Source organism: Hippocampus guttulatus, chromosome 14 (assembly GCF_054856545.1).
Source record: "Hippocampus guttulatus isolate MCC_2025c chromosome 14, RoL_Hgut_1.0, whole genome shotgun sequence".
In the NCBI taxonomy this organism is placed as follows: domain Eukaryota; kingdom Metazoa; phylum Chordata; class Actinopteri; order Syngnathiformes; family Syngnathidae; genus Hippocampus; species Hippocampus guttulatus.
In genome coordinates, this window is record NC_141274.1 from 7391027 (window position 1) to 7412752 (window position 21726).

At 44.0% G+C, this 21726-nt stretch overlaps 1 protein-coding gene across 6 annotated transcripts in view; it reads left to right on the forward strand.

Annotated features, from left to right (window-relative positions):
• Positions 1 to 21726, forward strand: part of LOC147194769 (receptor-type tyrosine-protein phosphatase mu) — a 136813-nt gene that overhangs the window by 48420 nt on the left and 66667 nt on the right. For all 6 annotated transcript variants that reach the window (XM_086128948.1, XM_086128950.1, XM_086128949.1 and 3 more), the window contains exons 4-7: positions 63 to 141; positions 3411 to 3526; positions 4722 to 4896; positions 11402 to 11695. In XM_086128948.1, coding sequence (XP_085985074.1) covers positions 63 to 141; positions 3411 to 3526; positions 4722 to 4896; positions 11402 to 11695 — 664 coding nt within the window. The remainder of the gene's footprint in view (positions 1 to 62; positions 142 to 3410; positions 3527 to 4721; positions 4897 to 11401; positions 11696 to 21726) is intronic.

Consider the following 21726-nt stretch of genomic DNA (forward strand, 5'->3'; position numbering starts at 1 on the left):
GCACTCAGACAGCGACGTATATTTTTATTGCCTGCCGTATGAGTCTTCTCTCTGCTCCCCAGATCGTGTTCGAAGCCGTAACCTCTGGGCAGCACGGCATGCTGGCCGTCAAAGACGTCCTGGTCCAAGGCCATCAGTGCAGTAAGTCCGCCCCTTTTCTTCTTCTCCATCATAAAACATCATCAAAAAGCCATTGTCCCTTGCATGACACCCTTCCAAATATACACTGTTGTTTTCTTCAAGGCCCACTCTTCAAACAAAGGACAGCAGGAAAACGTTCTCCTTGTAGCTCCCTTAAGATTTACCAGCATACGGTTCGCTCTGGGATGTCGGAGCGAGAGATTGCGGAAAGAAAGTCGAACGAAAAACAAATACCCATCTTCATTCTTTCATCCCTGAAGGATCTTCAGTAAAGCGGCTCATCTCTCAGGCATTCAAATTCCTCTCAGTATTTCCGGATGTATACTGCAAGTACGATCATATTTGGGATTTTCCGTCTGCAGATTTTGGGCCGCTGCTTCTGGGACTAGGAGGCCTTGTCAGGATCTGTGTACTTTTTGAGTCTTGTTAGTCCAGATGGGAACCTTAAAATAAAAAGTCTCCCGAAAATTTTTAAGCCACTCAACCCATGGTTAGAGTTAGCGCACCCTCTGTCCCACGCAAATGTCACACTGAGGTACGTCAACAAACGTCATATCATGTTTAGTCATTGCAAACGTCATTCAAAACACATGAAATCATCCAAGTTTGAGCAGCGCACACGCATGTGCGGATGTTAAAAGTCTAAATCAATAACTTGCATGAGTTCATCCATTGATTGGAACTTTGCTCTGCCCTTTGGACACTAGCAGCAAGTATCACACTCTGATTGTTAAATGCTAATGACCTGCTAACCATTTGAAAGTGGCCCAATTCCTACAACTGTTGTGTCAATACAATGGATTCGTACAACTATATGTGTTGCATTTGAATGCATCCAAGGCAATCGATGACTCGTTTTGCAACGTGATGAATGTTTAAATTTGTCTGTGTGTGTGTGGTGGCTTAAGATGGAATCAATGTTCCTCTTCGGGGCAATCACCTCTCCCTCTGACTGAAAGGCAAAACCACGAAGGCATTTATTTTTTAATTATCCCACCATTAGGGATATCCAAGATTATGCCGTGACCCTCCCCCATCATTAACCCTTTCTTGCACCCTGTAACCCGGTAACATGGTAAACTGTCCACTGTAGTAACCGCTGTCCCTGAAAGGGTTAAAATGTATGAAGAAAAATACCTTTTTTGGGGGGGGGGGGTTCGATTGACAGAAGATGCGGCTGAAGGATGAGGTATATATATATATACTGTATATATAAAAGCACAAGTGGAACTCTTAGCGATGAAAGCAATAGAATTAGATTTTTTTTCTCCCACAGTCTTAAGAGATTCGGTTATGTTTCAAATCAAGGTCGCTTGGTGAGATTGCCCTATTTTTTGCCTGCACTCATCAAAAATGTTCCACATTAAAAAAAAAAAAAAATCCCGCGGAATATCCTATGTGCTGATCATAATGAGCTCCGTTTGGAATGAAGAAAAATGCTTTTTGTAAGAACGCTTTGTTGTATTCAGGGCTGGGATTCAGTGAAACAGCAGCACTAATTTGCTCAAGCCTCTTGCTCAAAAATATCCACCGGAACACCAACGCCAGCTGACTTACTAGAATACTAACACGCCCTAACTCCCACCCAGGGCTCCAGAACTTTATTTTTTTTGGATTAGGAGCACAGTGACACTAATTCCAAACACCAAGTACAATCCCAGAACTTTAATTCCTGAAACTAGCTCTACCCAAACACGGCACACAAGCTCCTATGTCTTGCCCCTTAAACCAAAACCTAAATTAAATCCATGTAACCCTCATGATCACCTTAGTCATTAGCCTTGAAGCCTAGTTTTACCTACCTACCCCTAGCCGTAATCGCTAACGATCAACATGAAAATGCTTTTGGAAACTCGGTATCATTAACTCCCTGTGCGGGGGAAGTAAAGCGGCAATGCAATTAGCAGCAGAACGGCCTCTTGTGTCTCGTTCTGGAGATTTAGGTGGTCGCCTTCTTCCTCACGAAGCGAGTCGGGCCTCAGACTTTCATGAGGTAGCACATACAAAAGTGTAAGTCGGGCATCCATTTAAGTCTGCTTTGCCTGTTCGACTCTCGTTTACCAGCGAGACTCGCCACAGGGACACCCGCTGTGATGGACACTTTACCCTATTTTGCCGGTCCGGCGTCTGTGCGCATCCGTTATCTTCTCGCCATCCTTATCATATAGTAATCGTCCTCCGTTCTTGTCCGTCCTCGTCCTTTTAAAGCACTTCCGTCCCAGTCCGTCCCCCCTCTCCGAAATAAGCGTGCGCTGGGGTCCTACCACCCGACAGCACTTACTTTTGCTCCATACACTCGCGGAGCACGACTGATCTCATCTTGAATGGCACCTTTTGCGACAACCGCAAGTACAATGGCGCCTCTACTTACGAACGTCTCCTCATACGAAAATTTCAAGTTACGAAACGCCTTAGCAGGAAAATATTGCCTCTTGTTACGAAATACATTTCAAGATATGAAAGGTAAAAATACAGTGTGGTCTGCTGCTCGCAGCTCAGAGTTTCCTGAACGCAACAAACCTAGAGCTGCTCTACCATTGGCTATTTACCGAGCATCATCCTTGCACCCCATTGGCTGAGAGGGACCTCTATCGTATGTCTATGTGTGTAGATAGATAAAAAGATAAATATGTGTCTATGCAGCGCCCTCGTCATTCGCTCCTCGGGCCATGAGGTGTTCCGAGCCCACAAAAGCAAACGTCCTTGGATCAGTTTCACAAAACGTCAGGCAAAAACTACTTTTGAGAGAAAACATGAACTAAAGAGGGCAAAAAACGATCAGGACGCAGTTAAAAGTTAAATGACCATCATTTTTATTCTTTACTCTATTCTTTGTTTTTTTTACATTATCTAATTGTAACATGTATTTGTTAGATATTTTGATGCATATTTTTGCTTTAGAAAAAATTTATGTCAGAATTTTTTGGGGGCGTGGAACGGATTAGGGCATTTACATGGAAAACGCGTCTCTACTTACAAAATTTTCGAGTTAAGAAATGTCTTCCGGTACAAATGAATTTCGTAAATAGAGGTACCACTGTACTATGACAGACATCCTTTACATTAAATGTACAATCACACTTCATGAGTATGTCGACGGGGCAACCATATTGGATGTGGCAAAGTGAAGCAAATTGGAAATATGCTTCTTCCTTGGAGATGTATCAGCAAGCAAAAACTCAGTGGATTAATACGGAATGATTACTTTTGAGCTCGTGATGTTATCCTAGTAAATTAAAAATCATGTCTTTTTTGTTGTTGTTTCTCAGTGAACACGCCACACTTTCTGACAATAAAAGGGGTGGAGGTCAACGCAGGACAGACGGCGTCTTTTCACTGCACCGTCAACGGACGCAAGCGAGACAATTTCCGGCTCTGGCTTCAGGTGAGGCTTTTCTTCATTTACCTGCACAAGGTGATCCTTTCGTCTCACTTGTGCATCATAACAGAGCCTTGGTCTTAGTTTGTACTCAGTCTCAAGCGTGAAATGGTCTTACATTTCCTCTGCTTCGGTCTTGAGTCAGTGCAACATTTTAGTCTGGTCATTGTGATTTTGTCTCACATCGTCTTGGTCTTCATTTTGATGCGGCCTCACATTTTCTTGGTCTTTGTCTATTTCTCGGAATAAACTGGTCTTGGTCTCGATTTAGCCTCAAATGGCCTAGTTTCAGTTTTTAATATATTTTTTATATTGTGTTGGTCTTTACTTGGTCTCACATTACTTGGTGTGACATTGTCGTCGTCTTTGCTCTGTTTTACTCTTGCCTTGGTCTCGTTTTTTTTATTTTTTATTTTTTTTACCTGGTATCGCATTGTCATGGTCCTGACATTGCTCCCGTCGAGGTCTTGATTCAATCTCACATTACCCAAATTCATTCTAACCTTACCTCCATTTTGGTCTGAACTCTTTCTCTGTTCCTATAATTTCGACTGAAACACAACCTCCAAGATCCCTTATTTTCTTTTCATCTCCAAATCTGAGTGACAAGTCGAAAGTTCAAGTTGTGACATTCACACATTGCTTCATTGCATCCTGGATGTAGCCCGCTGGCTGGCAGACAGGGGATTACAGGTGTCAGCTCACTGCCGTATGTTCTTAACCCACATAGACGCCGGCTCTGTGGAGAGTGCCTTCTTTTTCCGGCACACAGCAGCCTGCGGACGACCTTGATCCGAGCGACAAAGGTAGTGCATCTGGCAGCCACAGCCTTTTCGGGCCTGTGACGCTAACATGCGACGTCAGTCGTGTGATCAGCGGGCTTAAAGGTCCCGTGCCAGGTACTCCATCATTTTCACAAATGCGTCGTCATTAGCACCGTGAGCTGCAAAACAAACATTAGGCCAAATCCCAGCCGGATGACAGCGATGAAGAAACGTTTCTAATGAACAAACGCTCCCCCCCACCCCCACCCCATCTGCCCGCTGTAAGGGGTGACAGCTGGGGAGAAGGTGCTGCCTCTCCGTGCTTTGCAGTGTGATTTATGTATCACTCACGATTGGGACTGAGACAAACAAACAAAAGTAAAAAAAAAAAAAATCACGTGTGAGGTGAAACCAATGGTATTCGTGTGTTCAAACAGGGAATGGGCGGACGGGAGGCCCCGATGAAGGCCACGAAGCCTTGGAACAACCGTCGGTTCATCGGCACCTTTGACGTGGAGAACACCACCAAGGGTGACTCGGGCCGCTACCGATGCATCGTCCACTCGGACAAAGGGGTCGGCGTGTCCAACTACGGGGAGCTGACCATAAAGCGTGAGTGTTATTCTGTCCATTTCAGCCCCCAATGACAGATTCGGGTTCTGCAGCCTGAAATTTGGTGTGCAAAAATGTCCATGTCCCAAGAGACTGCCGTTTTTGTTATCAAGCAGCCACTTCAGGGTCGATTTGACAACTTTCACAGAGGACAATGTGATTGATTGTCTCCCCTGGTAAGAACTGAGTTGGATTTTTGCACACACACATAAATGTCCAGTACAGTTTCTTGAAAACATGAAATTATTTGGGTGACTGTAAATATCCATCCATCCATTTTCCGATCCGCTTTAGCTCGCGGGGGGTGCTGGAGCCTATCCCAGCCGTCTTCGGGCAGTAGGCGGCGGGACACCCAGAACCGGTTACCAATGAACAACCATCCAAGCTCCCATTCACACCTCGCCTGCCGTGCATGTTTTTGGAATGTGGGAAGAAACCGAAGTACCCAGAGAAAACCCACGCAGGCACAGGGAGAACATGCGTACTCCGGAGCCGGGATCAAACCCACGACCTTTGCACTGTGAGTTTGACGTGCTAACCACTCAGCCACCAGATTTGAACATAATCAAATAAAATAATGGCTGAATTGGTCACAACAGCGATTGAATGTTGCTCGTACTAAATTGTTCGCCAAATAAATCAAAGTAAACTTTATCGAAAGGATTTAGTAGGATTTTGAATAATGCTGTCGGGAGGATGTTATCGTTATCCAAATCTCATTCTCCTTTTCCAAATTTAGTGTCATTTCATATAACGATTTGATGCTTTACATTGGTTGACGCTGTGGGACTTGGGTGCTCTTTAAATTGAGCCTTGCACTGACCTTCATGCAAAGTCGGAGGGAGATGAACAAGAAGCAAAAGCTACACAAACACACTTTAGGGCACTTTTAACCGCCCCCGCCCTTTTTTTTTCTTCTCTTTTTTATGGTGATCTGTTATCTGGAGGACTTTTTCACTGTAAAATGGGGGCCGTCCTTGACTGAGCACAATGGCGCTTTAAAGGATCACAAAGGCAAGCAGCCGGCGGGTTTACAGTAGCCTCACTGATGTTTGACTCCTGCAGTCATTTGATATGAATTTATGGAGTCGTCTCTCGCTGCAAGGCCTCACTTTCCTTACAGCCCCTATAGTCGTCCAGTAATGGCCTCCTATATTTCTTCACCTCAATCTTCTCCGTGTGCTCTCAATTGAATTTACTGCCTTGATTTCCCGCCACCCCCCCCCCCCCCCACACTTTCTGCCCTGTCTCTTCACCCACCCCACCCCCCCCCCCCCCTTTTTTTTGTCTCCGAGCCTTATGTGATTGATAGGTTTAATCCTGCTGCTGCAGATCGAGTTCTGTCAATCATGCCAGAATGGACAGAACAGAGAGTGGGCGAAGGGAGATAATGTCTTCTAACCCAGATCAGCCTTCTTCCCATGTTAAGAATCGAATTAGAAAAAAAAAAGTTCACCTCTTGTGAGGTTTTAGCAGAATTTGGTGCAAGCCGTTGTTCGATGTGAGGATTTGGATATGACAAAAGCATCGGGTACGGATGCGAGTTTTGTCGAATTTTGTACAAAATGCATGGATGGGTTTATTCATTGTGTGAATTTGATCCTTTCGTGAGATTTTGGTCCAGTTTAAACGTTTGTCAAATGTGATCATTTTATTGATCCCCTCTTCAGTTTTGGTGTTAAGCCTTTCAGGGACGGCGGCTACGACAGTGGACAGCTGATCATGTTGTCGGGTTACAGAGTGCATGAAAGGGTTAAATTTGACACGGGTTTTAGTTGTGCTGATTTCAATAGCCAAATAAATATTCATTTCTCAGGATTTTGTTTTTCGGATAAAAAGTGCTCCTTCATAAAGAAATCCAACAAGATTTATGTCTTTTGTGGGGATTTTATACTTTTGTACTGTGTCGCGGAATCGAGGGGAGGGCTCACTCCCCAAATACAACCCCCCCCCCCCCCCTCCACCTTTTGCACTCCAAACAGCACTTTAATCGTAAATATTCATGTCATTATCTTGATCTGGTCGTAATGCGTCCTCCCCTTTAAAATCTCTGCGAGGGAGGAAAAAGGCGGCCTTTTCACGCGTCTGAGTGTCATCTTGTCTTATCTCCACATCCGCTGCCTTAAAAGTGCTCTACCCCTGATGCACCCCCCCCCCCCCCCCCCACACACACACACACCACCTCTCCTCACTCCTTGGAGCCACGACTTGTAAATCCTCCCTTAAATGTGTATGGGAGTGACCACAGTTAAGTGCGAGTGTGGATTTTTCATTCCGCCTCATTACAATACGCCGCCGCCTTGGTCAACAGGAGGAGAATGACCGCTTGATTATCCTTGATAATCACTCCTGATTTTCATTCCAGTTTTATGTGGAAGTGCGCGTGCCATATGGATCGGCCCGCTTGAACCTTCCTCCTTTTTTCCATCCCGGTGATAGGCTCTCCCGTAGTGATTCTGAAAGGGATGATAATTATTCTCCCCGTCTAGACCCGGGCTCCTTTTCCTCGGGTTCACGGAAGTCCAGCTGAGCATTCTGGCCCGTGTCGGCGCTAATGAGAACAGCCACCGAGAACAGGGACCGGGGGCGGGGGGGTAGGTAATCGAAATCGAAGCCAGATTCGTCAGTCGTCTTCTCAGAGGCCATCGATTGTCTTTTCCAGCTCGGTTAGGAGCGTAACGAGGACCTTTCCCATTTTAACAAGAGAGGAGGCAGCTCTCGGTTAAAAAAAAATGAAAGCAGGATTTATTATTATTGTTATTATTATTACCATCAATCAACAGGACAGTGACACAGCTGCTTTGCCCGTTGACTGTTGCATACTACAACTACTACTGTTATTGGAATTCAGTGAGTTCCACCTATTATTTATTTATTTTTGTGAATTTTGGGGGGGGGGGGGGGCAGTGAAATGCAGGAATAGGATGACATTAAAAAATGTTTTCATATTATGTCAATAAAAGTTGCTTTAAAATGATTCATAACCACAAAAAATGTCACTGAGAAATGTAAAATTTGTGCTGCAGTCGTCGTCCAGCTTGCGCATAATATGGTTTATTTTCGCACATTCGACACGTATGTAGGCTAAGAATTTGTTAGTCCGCAGATGCCGCATTCGAGGAGGACGCAGCTGTTGCCTTTCCGCTCGGCCGTGTGGTCAAACATCGCGACGACAGCTGCTCGCCGACCCCCGCGTTTAGCCGGCCGTGTCGCACGCCCACCGTCGGCCGTCTCCAAGCCGACGCGCGGTCGAAAAAGCAAGTTGTTAATACCCCTCACGTGTGCTCGCGCCTGAGCGTATTTCACGCCGTTAATCTGTCATTTTCAACACGCCAGGCTTAGTGCACCTACATGCTTTCATCACCGTAAGCTACTTGCGCTTTTGTGGAGCGGCGGACAAAGCTTGCAGCACCTCTGTCAGGATGGCAGGAAACATATGGGAAAGGCAGCCGGAGTTTGCGGTTTGACCGCGTTGGGGTTCGATTTATACCATGCGATACACTTTCGACCGTCTCGCCTAGCCTTGTTTTCTTTTGCGAGTCTGTTAAAGGTTTTGGCAAATCCCGCCAAAGGAGCCAATCGCGCATCATCGAGATGACACCCAACGATTTCAAAACTGTTTTTGAAAGCATGTGAGCAGAAGGCCTGCGCCATTTCTGTCTGGGATGTTGAATGGGGTGGCGTGGTTTAAAAAGACTCAGACATGTAAAGACATCTGACCCGAAAACCCACCAAAACAAAGCCAGATTCGGACACCTCCGACAGTCTGCTGGCTAAGCTGGTTGGCTCGAGGTGATGTTGGACAGCTTGGATTAGACGCAGTTTAGGGACCCGTGACTTGAGGTCAGTGTGAGCGAACCATCTGCTTCCTATGAGGGACAACCTCCACCAACCAAACTCTGTGATGACTACGTGGGAGGTCATCCTCGAGGATTCTACTCGAGAATGTGGAAGATTTTTAAGTATGCAAATGAGAGTTGAGACCTGGAAAAAAAATGCATGCAATTTCTCACGACGCGGTTAGACGCAGTTCATTAGTTTTATAGAACATTAAATGCGATTTAAATATGACATTCAATTGTGTCAAACATTAAATGTAATGTAAATTTGGTGCACTGATTGTTCAGTACAGAACATTAAATACAGTGGTACCTCTATTTCGGAATTAATTGGTTCTGGAAAAAAAATTCTTGACTCGAAAAGTAAGTAAAGTAGTAAGTAAAGACGCGTTTTCCATGCAAATGCCTTAATCCGTTCCAAGCCCCCAAAATTCAGACATAAATATTTTATGAAGCATAAAAATGCATCAAAATACGTAACAAATACATGTTACAATTAGATTATTGATCAATAAATGAGGTTTCTGCATAATGTAAAAAACAGAATAGAGCAAAGAATAAAAATTGTCATTTAACTTTTAACTGCGTCCTCATCGTTTTTTGCCCTCTTCAGTTCATGTTCTCTCTCAGAAGTGGTTTGTAAAAAAATTGATCCAAGGACGTTTGCTTTTGTCGGCTTTTAACAATCCTTCGAAAATGTCCAAGGCAAACATCAGCATAATGAGCGATCGCCTGACTGGTGAACACTTTTTCTGGGAGATTCACATTTACGTAAAACTATCAGAACGCCTCAAGACACTGCATAGACGCATATCTATTTACACGCATAGACACATACGGTGGATGGAATGCCAGGAAGATGCTAGGTAATAGCCAATGGCAGAGCAGCTACAAGTATGTTGCGTTCAGGAAACTCGGAGCTGCGAGTAGCAGCTCATACCTTTCATATCTTGAAATTTCTTTCGTTACTAGAGGCAATATTTTCCTGTTGAGGCATTTCATGACTTGAAAATTTCGTATGAAGAGATGTTCGTAAGTAGAGGTACCACTGTATATGATGTACAGTGTACACACGGCACATTAGAACTGTATAGGACATCCATCCATCCATTTTCCGAACCGCTTGATCCTCACTAGGGTCGCGGGGGGTGCTGGAGCCTATCCCAGCCGTCTTCGGGCAGTAGGCGGGGGACACCCTGAATCAGTTGCCAGCCAATCGCAGGGCACACAGAGACGAACAACCATCCACGCCCACACTCACACCTAGGGACAATTTAGAGCGTCCAATCAGCCTGACATGCATGTTTTTGGAATGTGGGAGGAAACCGGAGCACCCGGAGAAAACCCACGCAGGCCCGGGGAGAACATGCAAACTCCACACAGGGAGGCCGGAGCTGGAATTGAACCCGGTACCTCTGCACTGTGAAGCCGACGTGCTAACCACTGGACTACCGGGCCGCCCCTGTATAGGACATTCAATATTAATTAAATATGGTATTCTAGAATTGTATAGACCGTTAAATATGTTCTACATATGGTAGATTAGAGTTGTATTCGGTAGAACATTCTTTGAGGTAAGAAAGGTCAATTAGAGGTGCATAACATTTGTATAGAACGTTCAATGTGATAAAAAAAAAGTCTCGACATTACGTATAGTTGGATAGAAAATTGAATATGATATCATGTTGGCACATTAAAATGTCAGAAATAGATGAAAGGACCTGTGCTGGCATGTGGAGAAGGCTCATTAAGGCCGAGATGCCATAAGGTTTAAAACAGATTAGGCAAATATTTGGAATGCGATGGAGTAAAAAGTCACTGTCAAAGTCGTCATATGTTTACTACCACGTCTTTCACACAAAGCCCGACAGAGTTGGATATTTCCGTGATGGATGAAATAATTGTCCGGCAGCGGTAATTGCTTCCATCACAACAGGGTGGGAGAAATTAATTTGAACTTGACACTCCAGTTCCGGCTTTGCGGCATACCTTTACACGTTGGTCGCGTCACGCCTTTGTTGTGGTTTTGACACGAGCTCCAAAGGCGTTAAATGGCAGCATGTGGTGTGGCGTATAACATTTAATCTATATATATTTTTAAAAAACAACTGTTTTGACACAAAAAGGAAGGAGAAGTGAGCATAAGGTGCACCATTGCCCCAGCACTGCTGAATCCACTAACAGGCAGACGGTGTCGAGCCCGTTAAGATTCTGATCCTACCTCCAAAGGGCGAAAACTTTTCAGTGTCTGCTAAGTATTAAATTGGACAGCAGAAATAGCTTTCAACGCAACAAGGCCCAAGAAGGGAGTGTCAGGAGTTAAACTTTTCACCTTTGTTCTAGTTTTCCACTCTCCTACCCCTGTTCAGGTTTTGATACTACCTGTCAAGGTTTAAAATTGGTCAGCAACAATTCCTTTCAAAGCGCTGGGGCGAAAGAAGCCAGAGTCTTGGGTTAAAATTTGCACTGCTGTTCAACCTATCCATCCTCTGTTAATTCTGTCTTCCAGAGCCAATACTACCTCCAAAGGAGGAATGTTTTCAGTGTCTGGTGTGAAGTATAAAATAGTTGTAGGACAAATCAGTGACAAATGCTTTTGGTACAAAAGGGTGACAAGAGTGAAGATGGTCATCAGATATCCAACTAAAACCCTTTTACTCCTCCAGAGCCTCCGGTGCCCATCGCGCCGCCACAGCTGACCGCCGTGGGTGCCACTTACCTGTGGATCCAGCTCAACGCCAATTCCATCAACGGCGACGGCCCCATCGTTGACCGGGAGGTTGAATACCGCACTGTGTCGGGCACCATGTACGACCTGCAGCCTGTTGATAAAACCACGCATAAAATCGGACACCTGGACCCTGACACTGAATACGAGATCAGCGTTCTGCTCACCAGGCCTCTGGAGGGTGGCACCGGTGCACCCGGACCACCCCTGAGGGCGCGGACCAAATGTGCCGGTGAGTTTACACTCCTGTAACTGTCACTTTGTGAGAACGTTTGTCTGATTGTTTGGCAAAGACTTGTACGGAGTTGTCTCGCTATAGGTCGTACATAAAGTTGCTACCTATGAGAGGCCGATGTAAGAATCTAACTAGTCCGTTTTTGTCTCCACTCTGTTAAAACTTTGCGAAATATGCTGCTGTTTCTCACAAGGCTGTAGCCTACATGAAATGGCAAACTACTTAATAGTTAGCGCAGTAAACTCATGGTTTTCTGTCTTTACTCGGTCAAAAAAAATGGGATGTATGCTAACATCTCCGAAGTGGCTAGTTAGTTAGCAGCTAATAAAAAAATTGTGGTGTACACTGATGTCTTGGGCCTGGTCGTCCATTTGCAGTTCAAAGGCTGTCATGACTAGCTTGTTAGCGGCTATGGTGGCAAGTCATTTGAGAAGCTAACACCACGGTTTGTGCCTTCATTTTGTCAAACACGTGTGACGTACTGATGTTTTGTTGAAGTCACCAGTTTGATGTGACTGACCACAAACTCCATCCGCTCCCTCCGAGCGAGGTCCGATCCCTGATTAAAAAGCAGATTCCCTCCCACATCGCCTTTGACGCCAAACCCCAAAACAAGCAGATGAGGCCGACTCCCACGTGGCGCGGCCCAGCCAGATGGGAGCAAAGTCACTGGCGTGATAGATGTGGAGTCTGAGCAGGTGTTTGGAGTCAGCGTGGATGTAGTGTACTGCCACAAAAAAGGTCACAAGGCTGAGTACAAGGAAAGAGTCTTTTCTGTGGGGGTAGCTGTATGTCAAAAATCACTATTCTGGTTGACATTGAGTACATCTTCACTCAGTCAAAACCTTTTATATTCACTTCTCATGTGAAGTTGTACATAATCAGTTCAAAAGCTGAGATGGCTAGCTAGTTAAGGACTAACATAAGTAACTAATGTAGGCGTGAAATCTTCAACAGTCAAAAAACTCGGGATGCCAACAAGTCCTTATTTTTCACGACACAAACACCACACTCGGTGTAATTCTTCATGTACTGTCATTTACAAAAAAACAATCCGCCCCGTCAAGAGCGTAAATCAAAATCAAGCACTTTGCCAAGCGCTCACCGCCTCCCCACTCAGGAGACGCGTGAAATCTGAGATAAAGCTTTTATGGGTGGGACTGAAAAACGGCGAATAAATCGCATGTCGGCTGGCCTGTTTGGGGAGATGTTATGAGCGACGCGAGCCGACTGAATGAGAGCTTCCGAGCGAGCGAGGGGAGCGCAACATCCATAATTTAGCAAAAAGCATGGCGGGAGAGGCAGGGGTGGTTAAAAAAAAATCTGAAAAATTACAGCAGATAGCACATGAATAATTAAAGGGGGTGAATGGAAAACATTTAAAGACCTTGAGAAGCTCTTCTGTTTGAATTTATAAATATGAGGAGATGGCACCAAGGAGTGCCACTAAATTAATGCTACTTGAGTTCTCCGGTGGCTCCCGAGTTGAGGTGACAAACAGCTGCCGTGATGAGTTTTATTTAGCAAGCATGATTGGAAAGAAGCTAGCAAGAATGTGTACCATCTTACTTGACGGCAGACCTGAAAAAGATGTCATGTGCATACTCGGCTAGTCGTTGGCTTTAATCATTCTTTAGTAATTCTCATAAATGTGCTTGAGATGTTCCCAAATGTATGCACAGTAAATCCACAATTGTCCTTGTAGTTTACAATTCTATTCTTGGCCAAATGACATACAAATGGTTTTTAAAAAAACATTTTCAAATGTTAGCATGTTTAGGCTCCAGGACTAGCCAAAACAACATTGATGCTATCTATTTTTCAAATCCAAACGTATGTCACTTCCTATCAGGATTTAATATAATTTAATAACAAACAATCACTTGAAACATCCAGACAGAGAACTGTAGGAGTCGAACAAAATGTGTATTTGTAAGAACTGAAAACAAACACTGTGCAGCTCAGGCTTTGGCTAGCGGATGTGACAGTTAGTCATAATGCTTTTGGCAGTGTGACAGTGTGACACACTAACAAAAATTCCTCATAAGAAAAAAAACAGATAACTGATGTTCTTTCCGAAAATAATGACGTTGACCCCCCCCCCCCCAAAAAAAACATGTTACACGTAGGTTTAAAAGGTGCATAACTTTCTTAAAAAGAACACCAACTATTGATGTTGCCCTTTCCTAAAAGGAAAAGCTTGATTCAAGGAGTTCAACTGTGATTTTGACACCAAGGTATGCACAGAAACGTGATATTTCCCATAATGTTACCTTCCATAGAAACCATTAAAAAAGATTTTGAGACCTGCTGAAATGTTTCTGGTCCCTGAATTGCAAACGGCAACAACTTAATCCATTGAGTGTCGTACATGTGCTTGCCTGGGTCGCTCAGCTTCAAGTCAACAGATGAGTTGGCGTCTGAAGAGGAGGGAAGTAACAATAAGGCAGAGTCTATACCGTTTGCTCTCCGCCGCCGCTTGTTTGAAGACGCGTCCTTGAGTGATGCGCAAATCACCTTTTTGCAGAACCGACATTATAGGAGCCCAGTTCTCCTTTCTACTTCTTACTGGCTGTGATAATAGTTAGAAAAAAAATAGACTTTTGTCGTCCTCCCACAACCTCCTACAGAACTCAATCTCGCCTGCTTTTTTTTTTTTTTTTTTGCCAGGGCCAATAAATTATGAGGGTCTTTTCAACCCATCTCGTCAATGTGATGTCACATGGCCGCTCCACATTGTACGTGGACGTTGAGGAGGCTTTTCATTCAGGGCAGCGTTAATTAGACACGTCTCACCGGGCAGACAACAAGTAGATGGATGGAGTTCATCTCCAACCTTTACACGGGAAGGCAGACTTCGGCTGCTTTCACGCTTGCGGTTCGTTTTCTCTGCTCTGAATCAGTCGATGAGTTTGTCAACATTTGTGGTTGGTGTTCACACGGTAAAACAGTTCAAGCCTTTCAAAATGTCACAGGGCAAACCTTGTGACGACGCTTCCTATTTTCTTCAAATTAGTGGTCATTTCGCTGCTCCTTGTGGTCTTGGCCGCATATGGTGGCAGTAAAAAAATCGACACTCACAAAGTAAGCTGCAATAATATTCTCGTGGACCTTCGCTATTCGCCGCAGGTGGGGATATGGCCAACCTGCAAATAGCGAAAAGCGGCCGATAATTGTCGCCTATTGAACTGCATTGGGGGAACTTAAATTTAACCACCCTTCAATAAAACATCTCCGGTTTGCATTTTCCTCAAAAAGTGTGCGTGGGAGTAACCCCCCCTCCCCACCTAAAAATATACTTGGAGCGACTCATTCAGTACCAGCCAATTCTACACCAAGTCTGAAAAGACGTTTAAAAACGTCTTTGGGAGTGAATGAGTTAAAAGGTTTTAACAACTGTTAGCCCATCAATGGCTTTGTGCATTGTTTGTTAGCATTAAGCTAAACAGACTTTAAGAAGTTATGAGTTTGTCTTAAATACACAAGATCATTCACTTTTGGTTTGACTGTAAACTTCGACCGGGAGTGGCAATACACAACTTGAAGCCTCTTTTTTTGATGAAGTGTTTACAATCTGCCAAAGTGTCACCATACGACGAGGGCCTGTATCTTGAAAAACCGAATTGGGTCACTGAAGACACCGCTGTATATTATATAGCTATTTTGTATTTGTGAGGTTTTATGTTTGCCGCTGCTGGGACTCAACAACACAACTCCACTGCAATGTTGTTAAAAGTTTAATACGCCTCCTCGCTCGGGGCTGGAAATGGTTTCCTCCATGCGACGACGGCCCCTCGACAGTGTTGCCGAAAAAAGTGTGAGTTACCACCCCGGGTGCTGCTCTGCCGGGGCCACCGCCTGATCATTTGTGGAGAGAGGGCTTGTTAAACTTCACAGGAAAATGGAGGCGAGAGTGCTATTGCCAAATGCTGAAAAATGGAGGCATTTGGAAAATGTTAGCAAGCTGTGAAATCTGTGCACTTAAGCGAAGAGGATAACAAGAATAAAATACTCGTGCAAACCCTTGAAAGGAAAGAAAAAAAAGAGCGGCAGACAACAATGGCGTGGGCCCCCGCTTTAGAGGTGAAACCTCTCAAGGCCGCCCTGCTTAGTGAATGTTGGATGTCCTTGCCCTGGCATTAAAGCGTCCTATTTCTTTTTTGTCCTGACAAACATTGCTCAATTTGCAAAGCGACAGATGCGGCCCTGCAGATTTTCATTAGCGCGTCCCAGATGAGCGAGAGGGAGAGCGAGGAACTGTCCCGTCCTGTCTTGGGCCGCTGTGATGTATCGTACCCCACCCTGCCAGTCCTAACCGCTCAATTAGGAGCCGAGGCTGACGCTAGGCCCTGTCAGGGAGAGAAGCCGGACGAGATCAAGAGCCGCTTCCTCGGCAGCCGGCGTCATCCATCTTGCGCCGTTTGACTGGCGGCCCGGCCGACGGGCTTCGCGGGGCGGCTCAGGTTGGGGCCATCCATCCCGATCTGTCCCGACTAAACATGAATAATCTCGTGACCTTCAGCGCCTGCGAGAAGGCAACGAAATCTCATTTTTGCGCGGACACCAAAATAGTCTTGCAGCCTCTTAAAAATGATGACGTGAGGAGTGTCGTGCCCCCCCCCCGCCCCAGTGCAACATGGGAATTTTGTTGGCTAATTTGTAAAATGTCATGGAAGCAATTCTCTAAGGTTGTGATTTGCAACCACTGTGCGTTCATCATGGTTGCTGCGGGAAAAGATCCAAGTTTTCTTGATCAGTCCAAAAACTATTATCTCCTACAAATAATGTAGCTTTGCTCATCCATCTATGTCAGTGACATATAGTGACAGCAGAACACTAAAACGCTCTTCCCCTCGATAGCAGAAAGTGCGGTACAACTAAACCGCGTATTCACTTGTAGATTTTCATGTCTTAAAAAAGGCCCAGATTTCGCATGACATCATTATGTAGCACCTCGAGTTAAAATTAAAATTGAATGCCGTGTCGATCCTGTATGACGACAGAAAATATTTTCCCTGCTTAAAAGTGATCGATGTTTGCCGCGAGTATCAGAGAAATGTTTGACAAGTTGCCGTGCGCAAAACAGAGGCGTCAAGCTGTTTAATGTCACTCCCAAGTTTTCGTTTACTGTCCAAGTAAACATCAAACAAAGAGATCCACACTTTGTCTATTTAAAACAACCACATTGTGTTGTCTTGGAAAAAAAGTCAGCTCAGGTGCTAACACACAATGCAAAACGCCATAAATGATTCACATTAATGTCGTGGTATTACATTTGATTGATCTCGATTGATTTTTCAGCCCAAAATAGGGGTGGGACAAAATAGATGAATAATCCCTGTGCCGCGAAGTCACTGATCTGGTGACACGTGTTGTGTCAAAACAAGACTTGAGGTCCATTTCGATTGTTTTGAAGGCAGACAATCAGCCATCCATTGCCACCTTCACAGTTTAGTGGTGGGTGGAATGAGGGGGACGGCTCATCAGACAGCTCAGCACCCCCCCCCCCCCCCCCCACCACCAGCCCGCCCCACCCATATCACCCCCATCCTCCAAACACCTCCGCCAACCTCAGTCAGGGTGGCAGTGTCATTTATCAGCGGGCCTATAAAGAAGGACTTGATAGAGTGAGGAGCGGCTGGCACCATTCAATAAATCCTGGTGATTATCCCCGCCCTCAAGGTGTACCGCCCAGCCTCTGTGTGTATATGGATATTGTATATAGGTGTGCGGGTGGGGTGTACTGCCGCCCCCCCCCCCCCCGAACTGCTGAGCATTTGTCTTTGACTTGGTAATGGATGTAGAGGCTGATGTAAGAGCCGCGCAGGAACACATGCGCCGCCTTCCTAAATGCCATCTGTTAGAAGACATGCACGCCTGTCAGGCTGAATGAAGGCTTGCACTTGTTGCCGTTGATGCCAACACAAACCTTGTCCTTGGGGGAGACAATCAAACACAGTTCAGTGAATCCTGCAATGGGGAAATGGGGGTTGTGTATCAATACGGTCAAACGGGGGTGTTCAGACTTTTTGGTGACCTGCGGGCCTCTGTCTCACTTGTCTCGATCCAGCTATGCACTTAACAGCGGCCGAATCCCATCTCCATATTCAGAACTAAAAGTTGCCCTTTGTTTTTGTTTTTTTGTGTTTCATGATGCATTTATTTTTTTGACTGGTGCGACTTCTACTAGCAACTTATAAGCAGAAAAAATACGGTAAGCAGAGCGGACGTATTTGTGTATCACTATTGTATAACCCCTCAAATTGGGATAAGTTATCCCACTTCGATGTATCATAACAAATGAAATGATGCGCCCCAATGTTGATATTTGGTCTCGGCCCCAGTTAAAAAAAAAAAAAACTACCTTTGCGTCACGTTACTGTTTCATAAAAGAAAGAAAATCACATCATATGATATTTTCATCCACGTAAGCATTCGTGACTTCCATTTCGTCACCCCACCCCACCCGCCTGAGCCTCTTCTTGAGCACTCGAAGACAGGTGATGGGTGCTCTGATTGTCGGTTATCGCAGGCTATCATCGTGTCTCGCTTCTGTGGGATATGAAAATGATTTCCTGAGTGTTCAAGCTGTGTCATTACCTCAATAGCCACCGCTGCTACCACCGCAGTGCAATCGAATCTGCAAAGCCTTTCTTTGGGGGGAGTGGGTGGGGGTCATTAGTTTTTTTTTTGAACATTTATTCATATTCACCAAAGGCGGTGAAAAAAAAAACCTGACAGTGATTTAATGTTGCCCATCCACATGTTTTCTGCTCCTGCCAGGATGCAAAATCCATCCAATTTCTCTTCCCCCTCCCCATCGGCAAGCCACATGCACACTCGTCTTCTAGTTCACATATTGTATCAGTATTGATACACTCATCTCATGTTGTTCATTTTTAGCCAGGCGTGGAACAAACTATTGCTATGTTGTCACGAATAAGTACACTGCAGTAGTACATAATCCTTGTATCGTAATATATTGTATCAATGTAACGATACACGTGTGATATCTTTTTTTATTTTATTTTTTTTACTCCTTTTTAACTTAGAGGAAAATAATGACTTTGTGACATCAAATTCTTTTATGACACAGTGTCAACTATCAGTTTATTAAGGGGGATGAGCAAAATATTGATATTGCAATGTATCATATTGGTGTCGATTATGGTACTGTTTCTATTCTAATGCGGTATAGACATAAACACTAAATATTAATCGAGAGGGCGCAGGTAGGCGGATGGATGGATGGATTGATTCTGTCGCTTGATAGATAGCAATGAGTCACATCCTGTCCTGTCACAATACAGTATCAATCGACAAACGCTGAGCCATTTTCATTTGCTGCAGGGACAAATATCAAAAGAGACCTTTCTGCTCTTCTGTTTTGCAATGTATGGTGTCGTATTTCAGTATACGCAAACAGCGCGTCGTTACTCTAGCAACAAGATAGCGACTAGCCTCGGAGCTGTTGTCTCGACTGCACACTGTTGTCTAATCACCGGCAAAGTGTTCTCGTCCTTGTTTGGGAGTCGACGGCGTCTCTGCACTTAATCGATGCGGATCCGATAAAGACTCCGTGTGCTTGTGGCGCCCGAGGATGATCTGATAAGCTAATTGCTCTTCCGTTCAAAATCCAGGCAGAACCAGATGCTACGCAGAGAGCGCTTTAAGTTCACTAGCGGCAAAGATCCGTGAAAGAAATGGGTTTTTTTTCCTTTCCTTAATTTTACCTGTGTCATCACATTTAAAGCTTTGTCGTTCTTTGAAACAGGTGCGCAAACTTGAGCGGTTGGGGAATTGTTTGACCAGGGTGCGCTAATGTGCCGCTAATTTGTGACAAACGCGATTCAAATGTCATACCATAATGATGATGATGGTGGCGATGAGGGAGGGGGAATGTAAATGCCAAATTCAAATGATTCACTTCTATCAGCGACGCGGCGGTGATAACATTTGTTCACTGGAGCTCTTTTCTAAACCCGAAGATGTTCTTGTCTGTACCTTTGTGGTCTTTGTCAGAAGAGATACGATTCAGGCCATGTTGGGATGTATTCCACTCGCATTGTCAGTACTTTTACTTCGATGAAGCCTACGGGGCTTGTATGGGATGTGAAAGAAGATTCACTGGGGTTTCAAAAATTGACTAGAAAATTATATCGATGGTACACTTGGATATATTTGGGGTATAATGGTAAAAATCGTATTTTAGGTCACAAAATGCTAACCATAAAAAGTGGCTTCTTTGATCTAACGAGGAACATAGTGAGGGCCACAATGAAATCAAAAATTCAAATGAAATTCACAAATGAAGTGAATCATTTATTGAACAATTTAAAAAAAAAATCGGATAAAACGGCTTAAAACGTTTCTTTTTTTGGAAAGTGCTCCATAAAACTGCTAAGTTGTAAATCCTGCAAAAAGTAAACAATTCTGAAATTCATTCAAGAAATACTGTATTCAAGTAAATCAAAATTGTACACATGCGAGGAACATTTTGAAGCATATTCGGTGACATATGACAATTGACTCCCTTGAACATAATAACTGTGTTGAATGAAGATTGATTTCTTTCTTTTTACTTTTTTTATCTACCTTATTTTCTGTCAAATTATTACTGTATATATGTTTTATGTTCAATAAACAAACAAACAAACAAATACATACCACTTAGAAAAATGACAAAAATAGACAAACAGTACACAAATACCTTGACAAACAGAAAAATCTAATAGACTACTACTACTCAAAATATATGGAACTTTTCAAGTCACAAAAACAGAAACCAATTAGAATAAATATTTGACCAAAATAGAGCATTACATCAATTACAATAAACTGGAACAAAGTACCTGTAATATAAAATATTCGCTTTTTTTTGCTGTATAATTTAAATACACAATTATTCGGTGTTTAAAAAAATATTCAAAAAAAATTGATGGAAATAAAAATGAAAAAAAGAGTACAATATTCAAAGAAAAAAATTTGACTGAAAACAATTTGATAAATCTCAATATAAAATTGTCCACTAGCCTAATTTAAGAAGTAGTACCACCTCGAGCTTGCTATCATGCGGTGAAAAAGAGACAAAGTCTAAAACGCAACAAAGGAAAAAACGGAATTCAAAAGCGTCTGATCGCGGTGAGTCGAGCAGAAAATGCAAGTTTTAAGCCCCTTTATTTGCGGAACTATCTGGAGGCTGCACTCAGGCGGGCCAAAAGGGACGCGCTTAACGGCGGCAAAATTGCACGGTGGCCGGCCACACAAATCAAATTAACGCTTTGAGGAAGAGGGGGGTAAATAAATAAATAAAGGGAAGAAAGCGGCAACGTGTGAATCTCAAGCCGACAAGCCCGGGCGCTGTGATTTGTGCGGGGTGTCACACTTGCATCTAGGTGGAACGCCTCTGATAAATGGGCCCGTGTGTCAACAAACTGCAGACATGGAGGAAATATCACAAGAGCTGAACGTTTGCTTTTCGGTGTCAAGAGAGCTATTAGCCGTGTTCTGAACAACTTGTGCGACGGCACTCGGCATGATGTCAATCGATGAGTCTGTCCATTATTTTGTCGATTCATCAATGAATCGGATTGAAAAACATGTTTCATTTTCATCCCTTTCTTAAAAAATAACAGGACAGTATTTCATGCTGACAGTGAGAAATTGAAGAAAAAAATGCTAAAATATTAGATGAAATACGAAATCATTATTGGGATTGTTTTTAATCGATAAAAGAAAAATGCAAAAAAAAAAACTAAATGAAAAATGCAGTGGTGCCTTGAGTTACGAGTGACCCAATTTACACGTTTTTAAAGCTGCAAGTAAAAGTACATTAAGGGAATTGATAAATGCAAGCAAAGTTTCTATTTACAGTAAAATATTTTGCAGTTTTAAGAACTCAAACTTCTCGCCCCACTGTGATTGGCTGGCAACCAGTTCAGGGTGTCCCTCCGCATACCGCCCAAAGACAGCTGGGATCGGCTCCAGCTCCCCCCCTTGTGAAGATAAGCCGATCGGAAAATGGATGG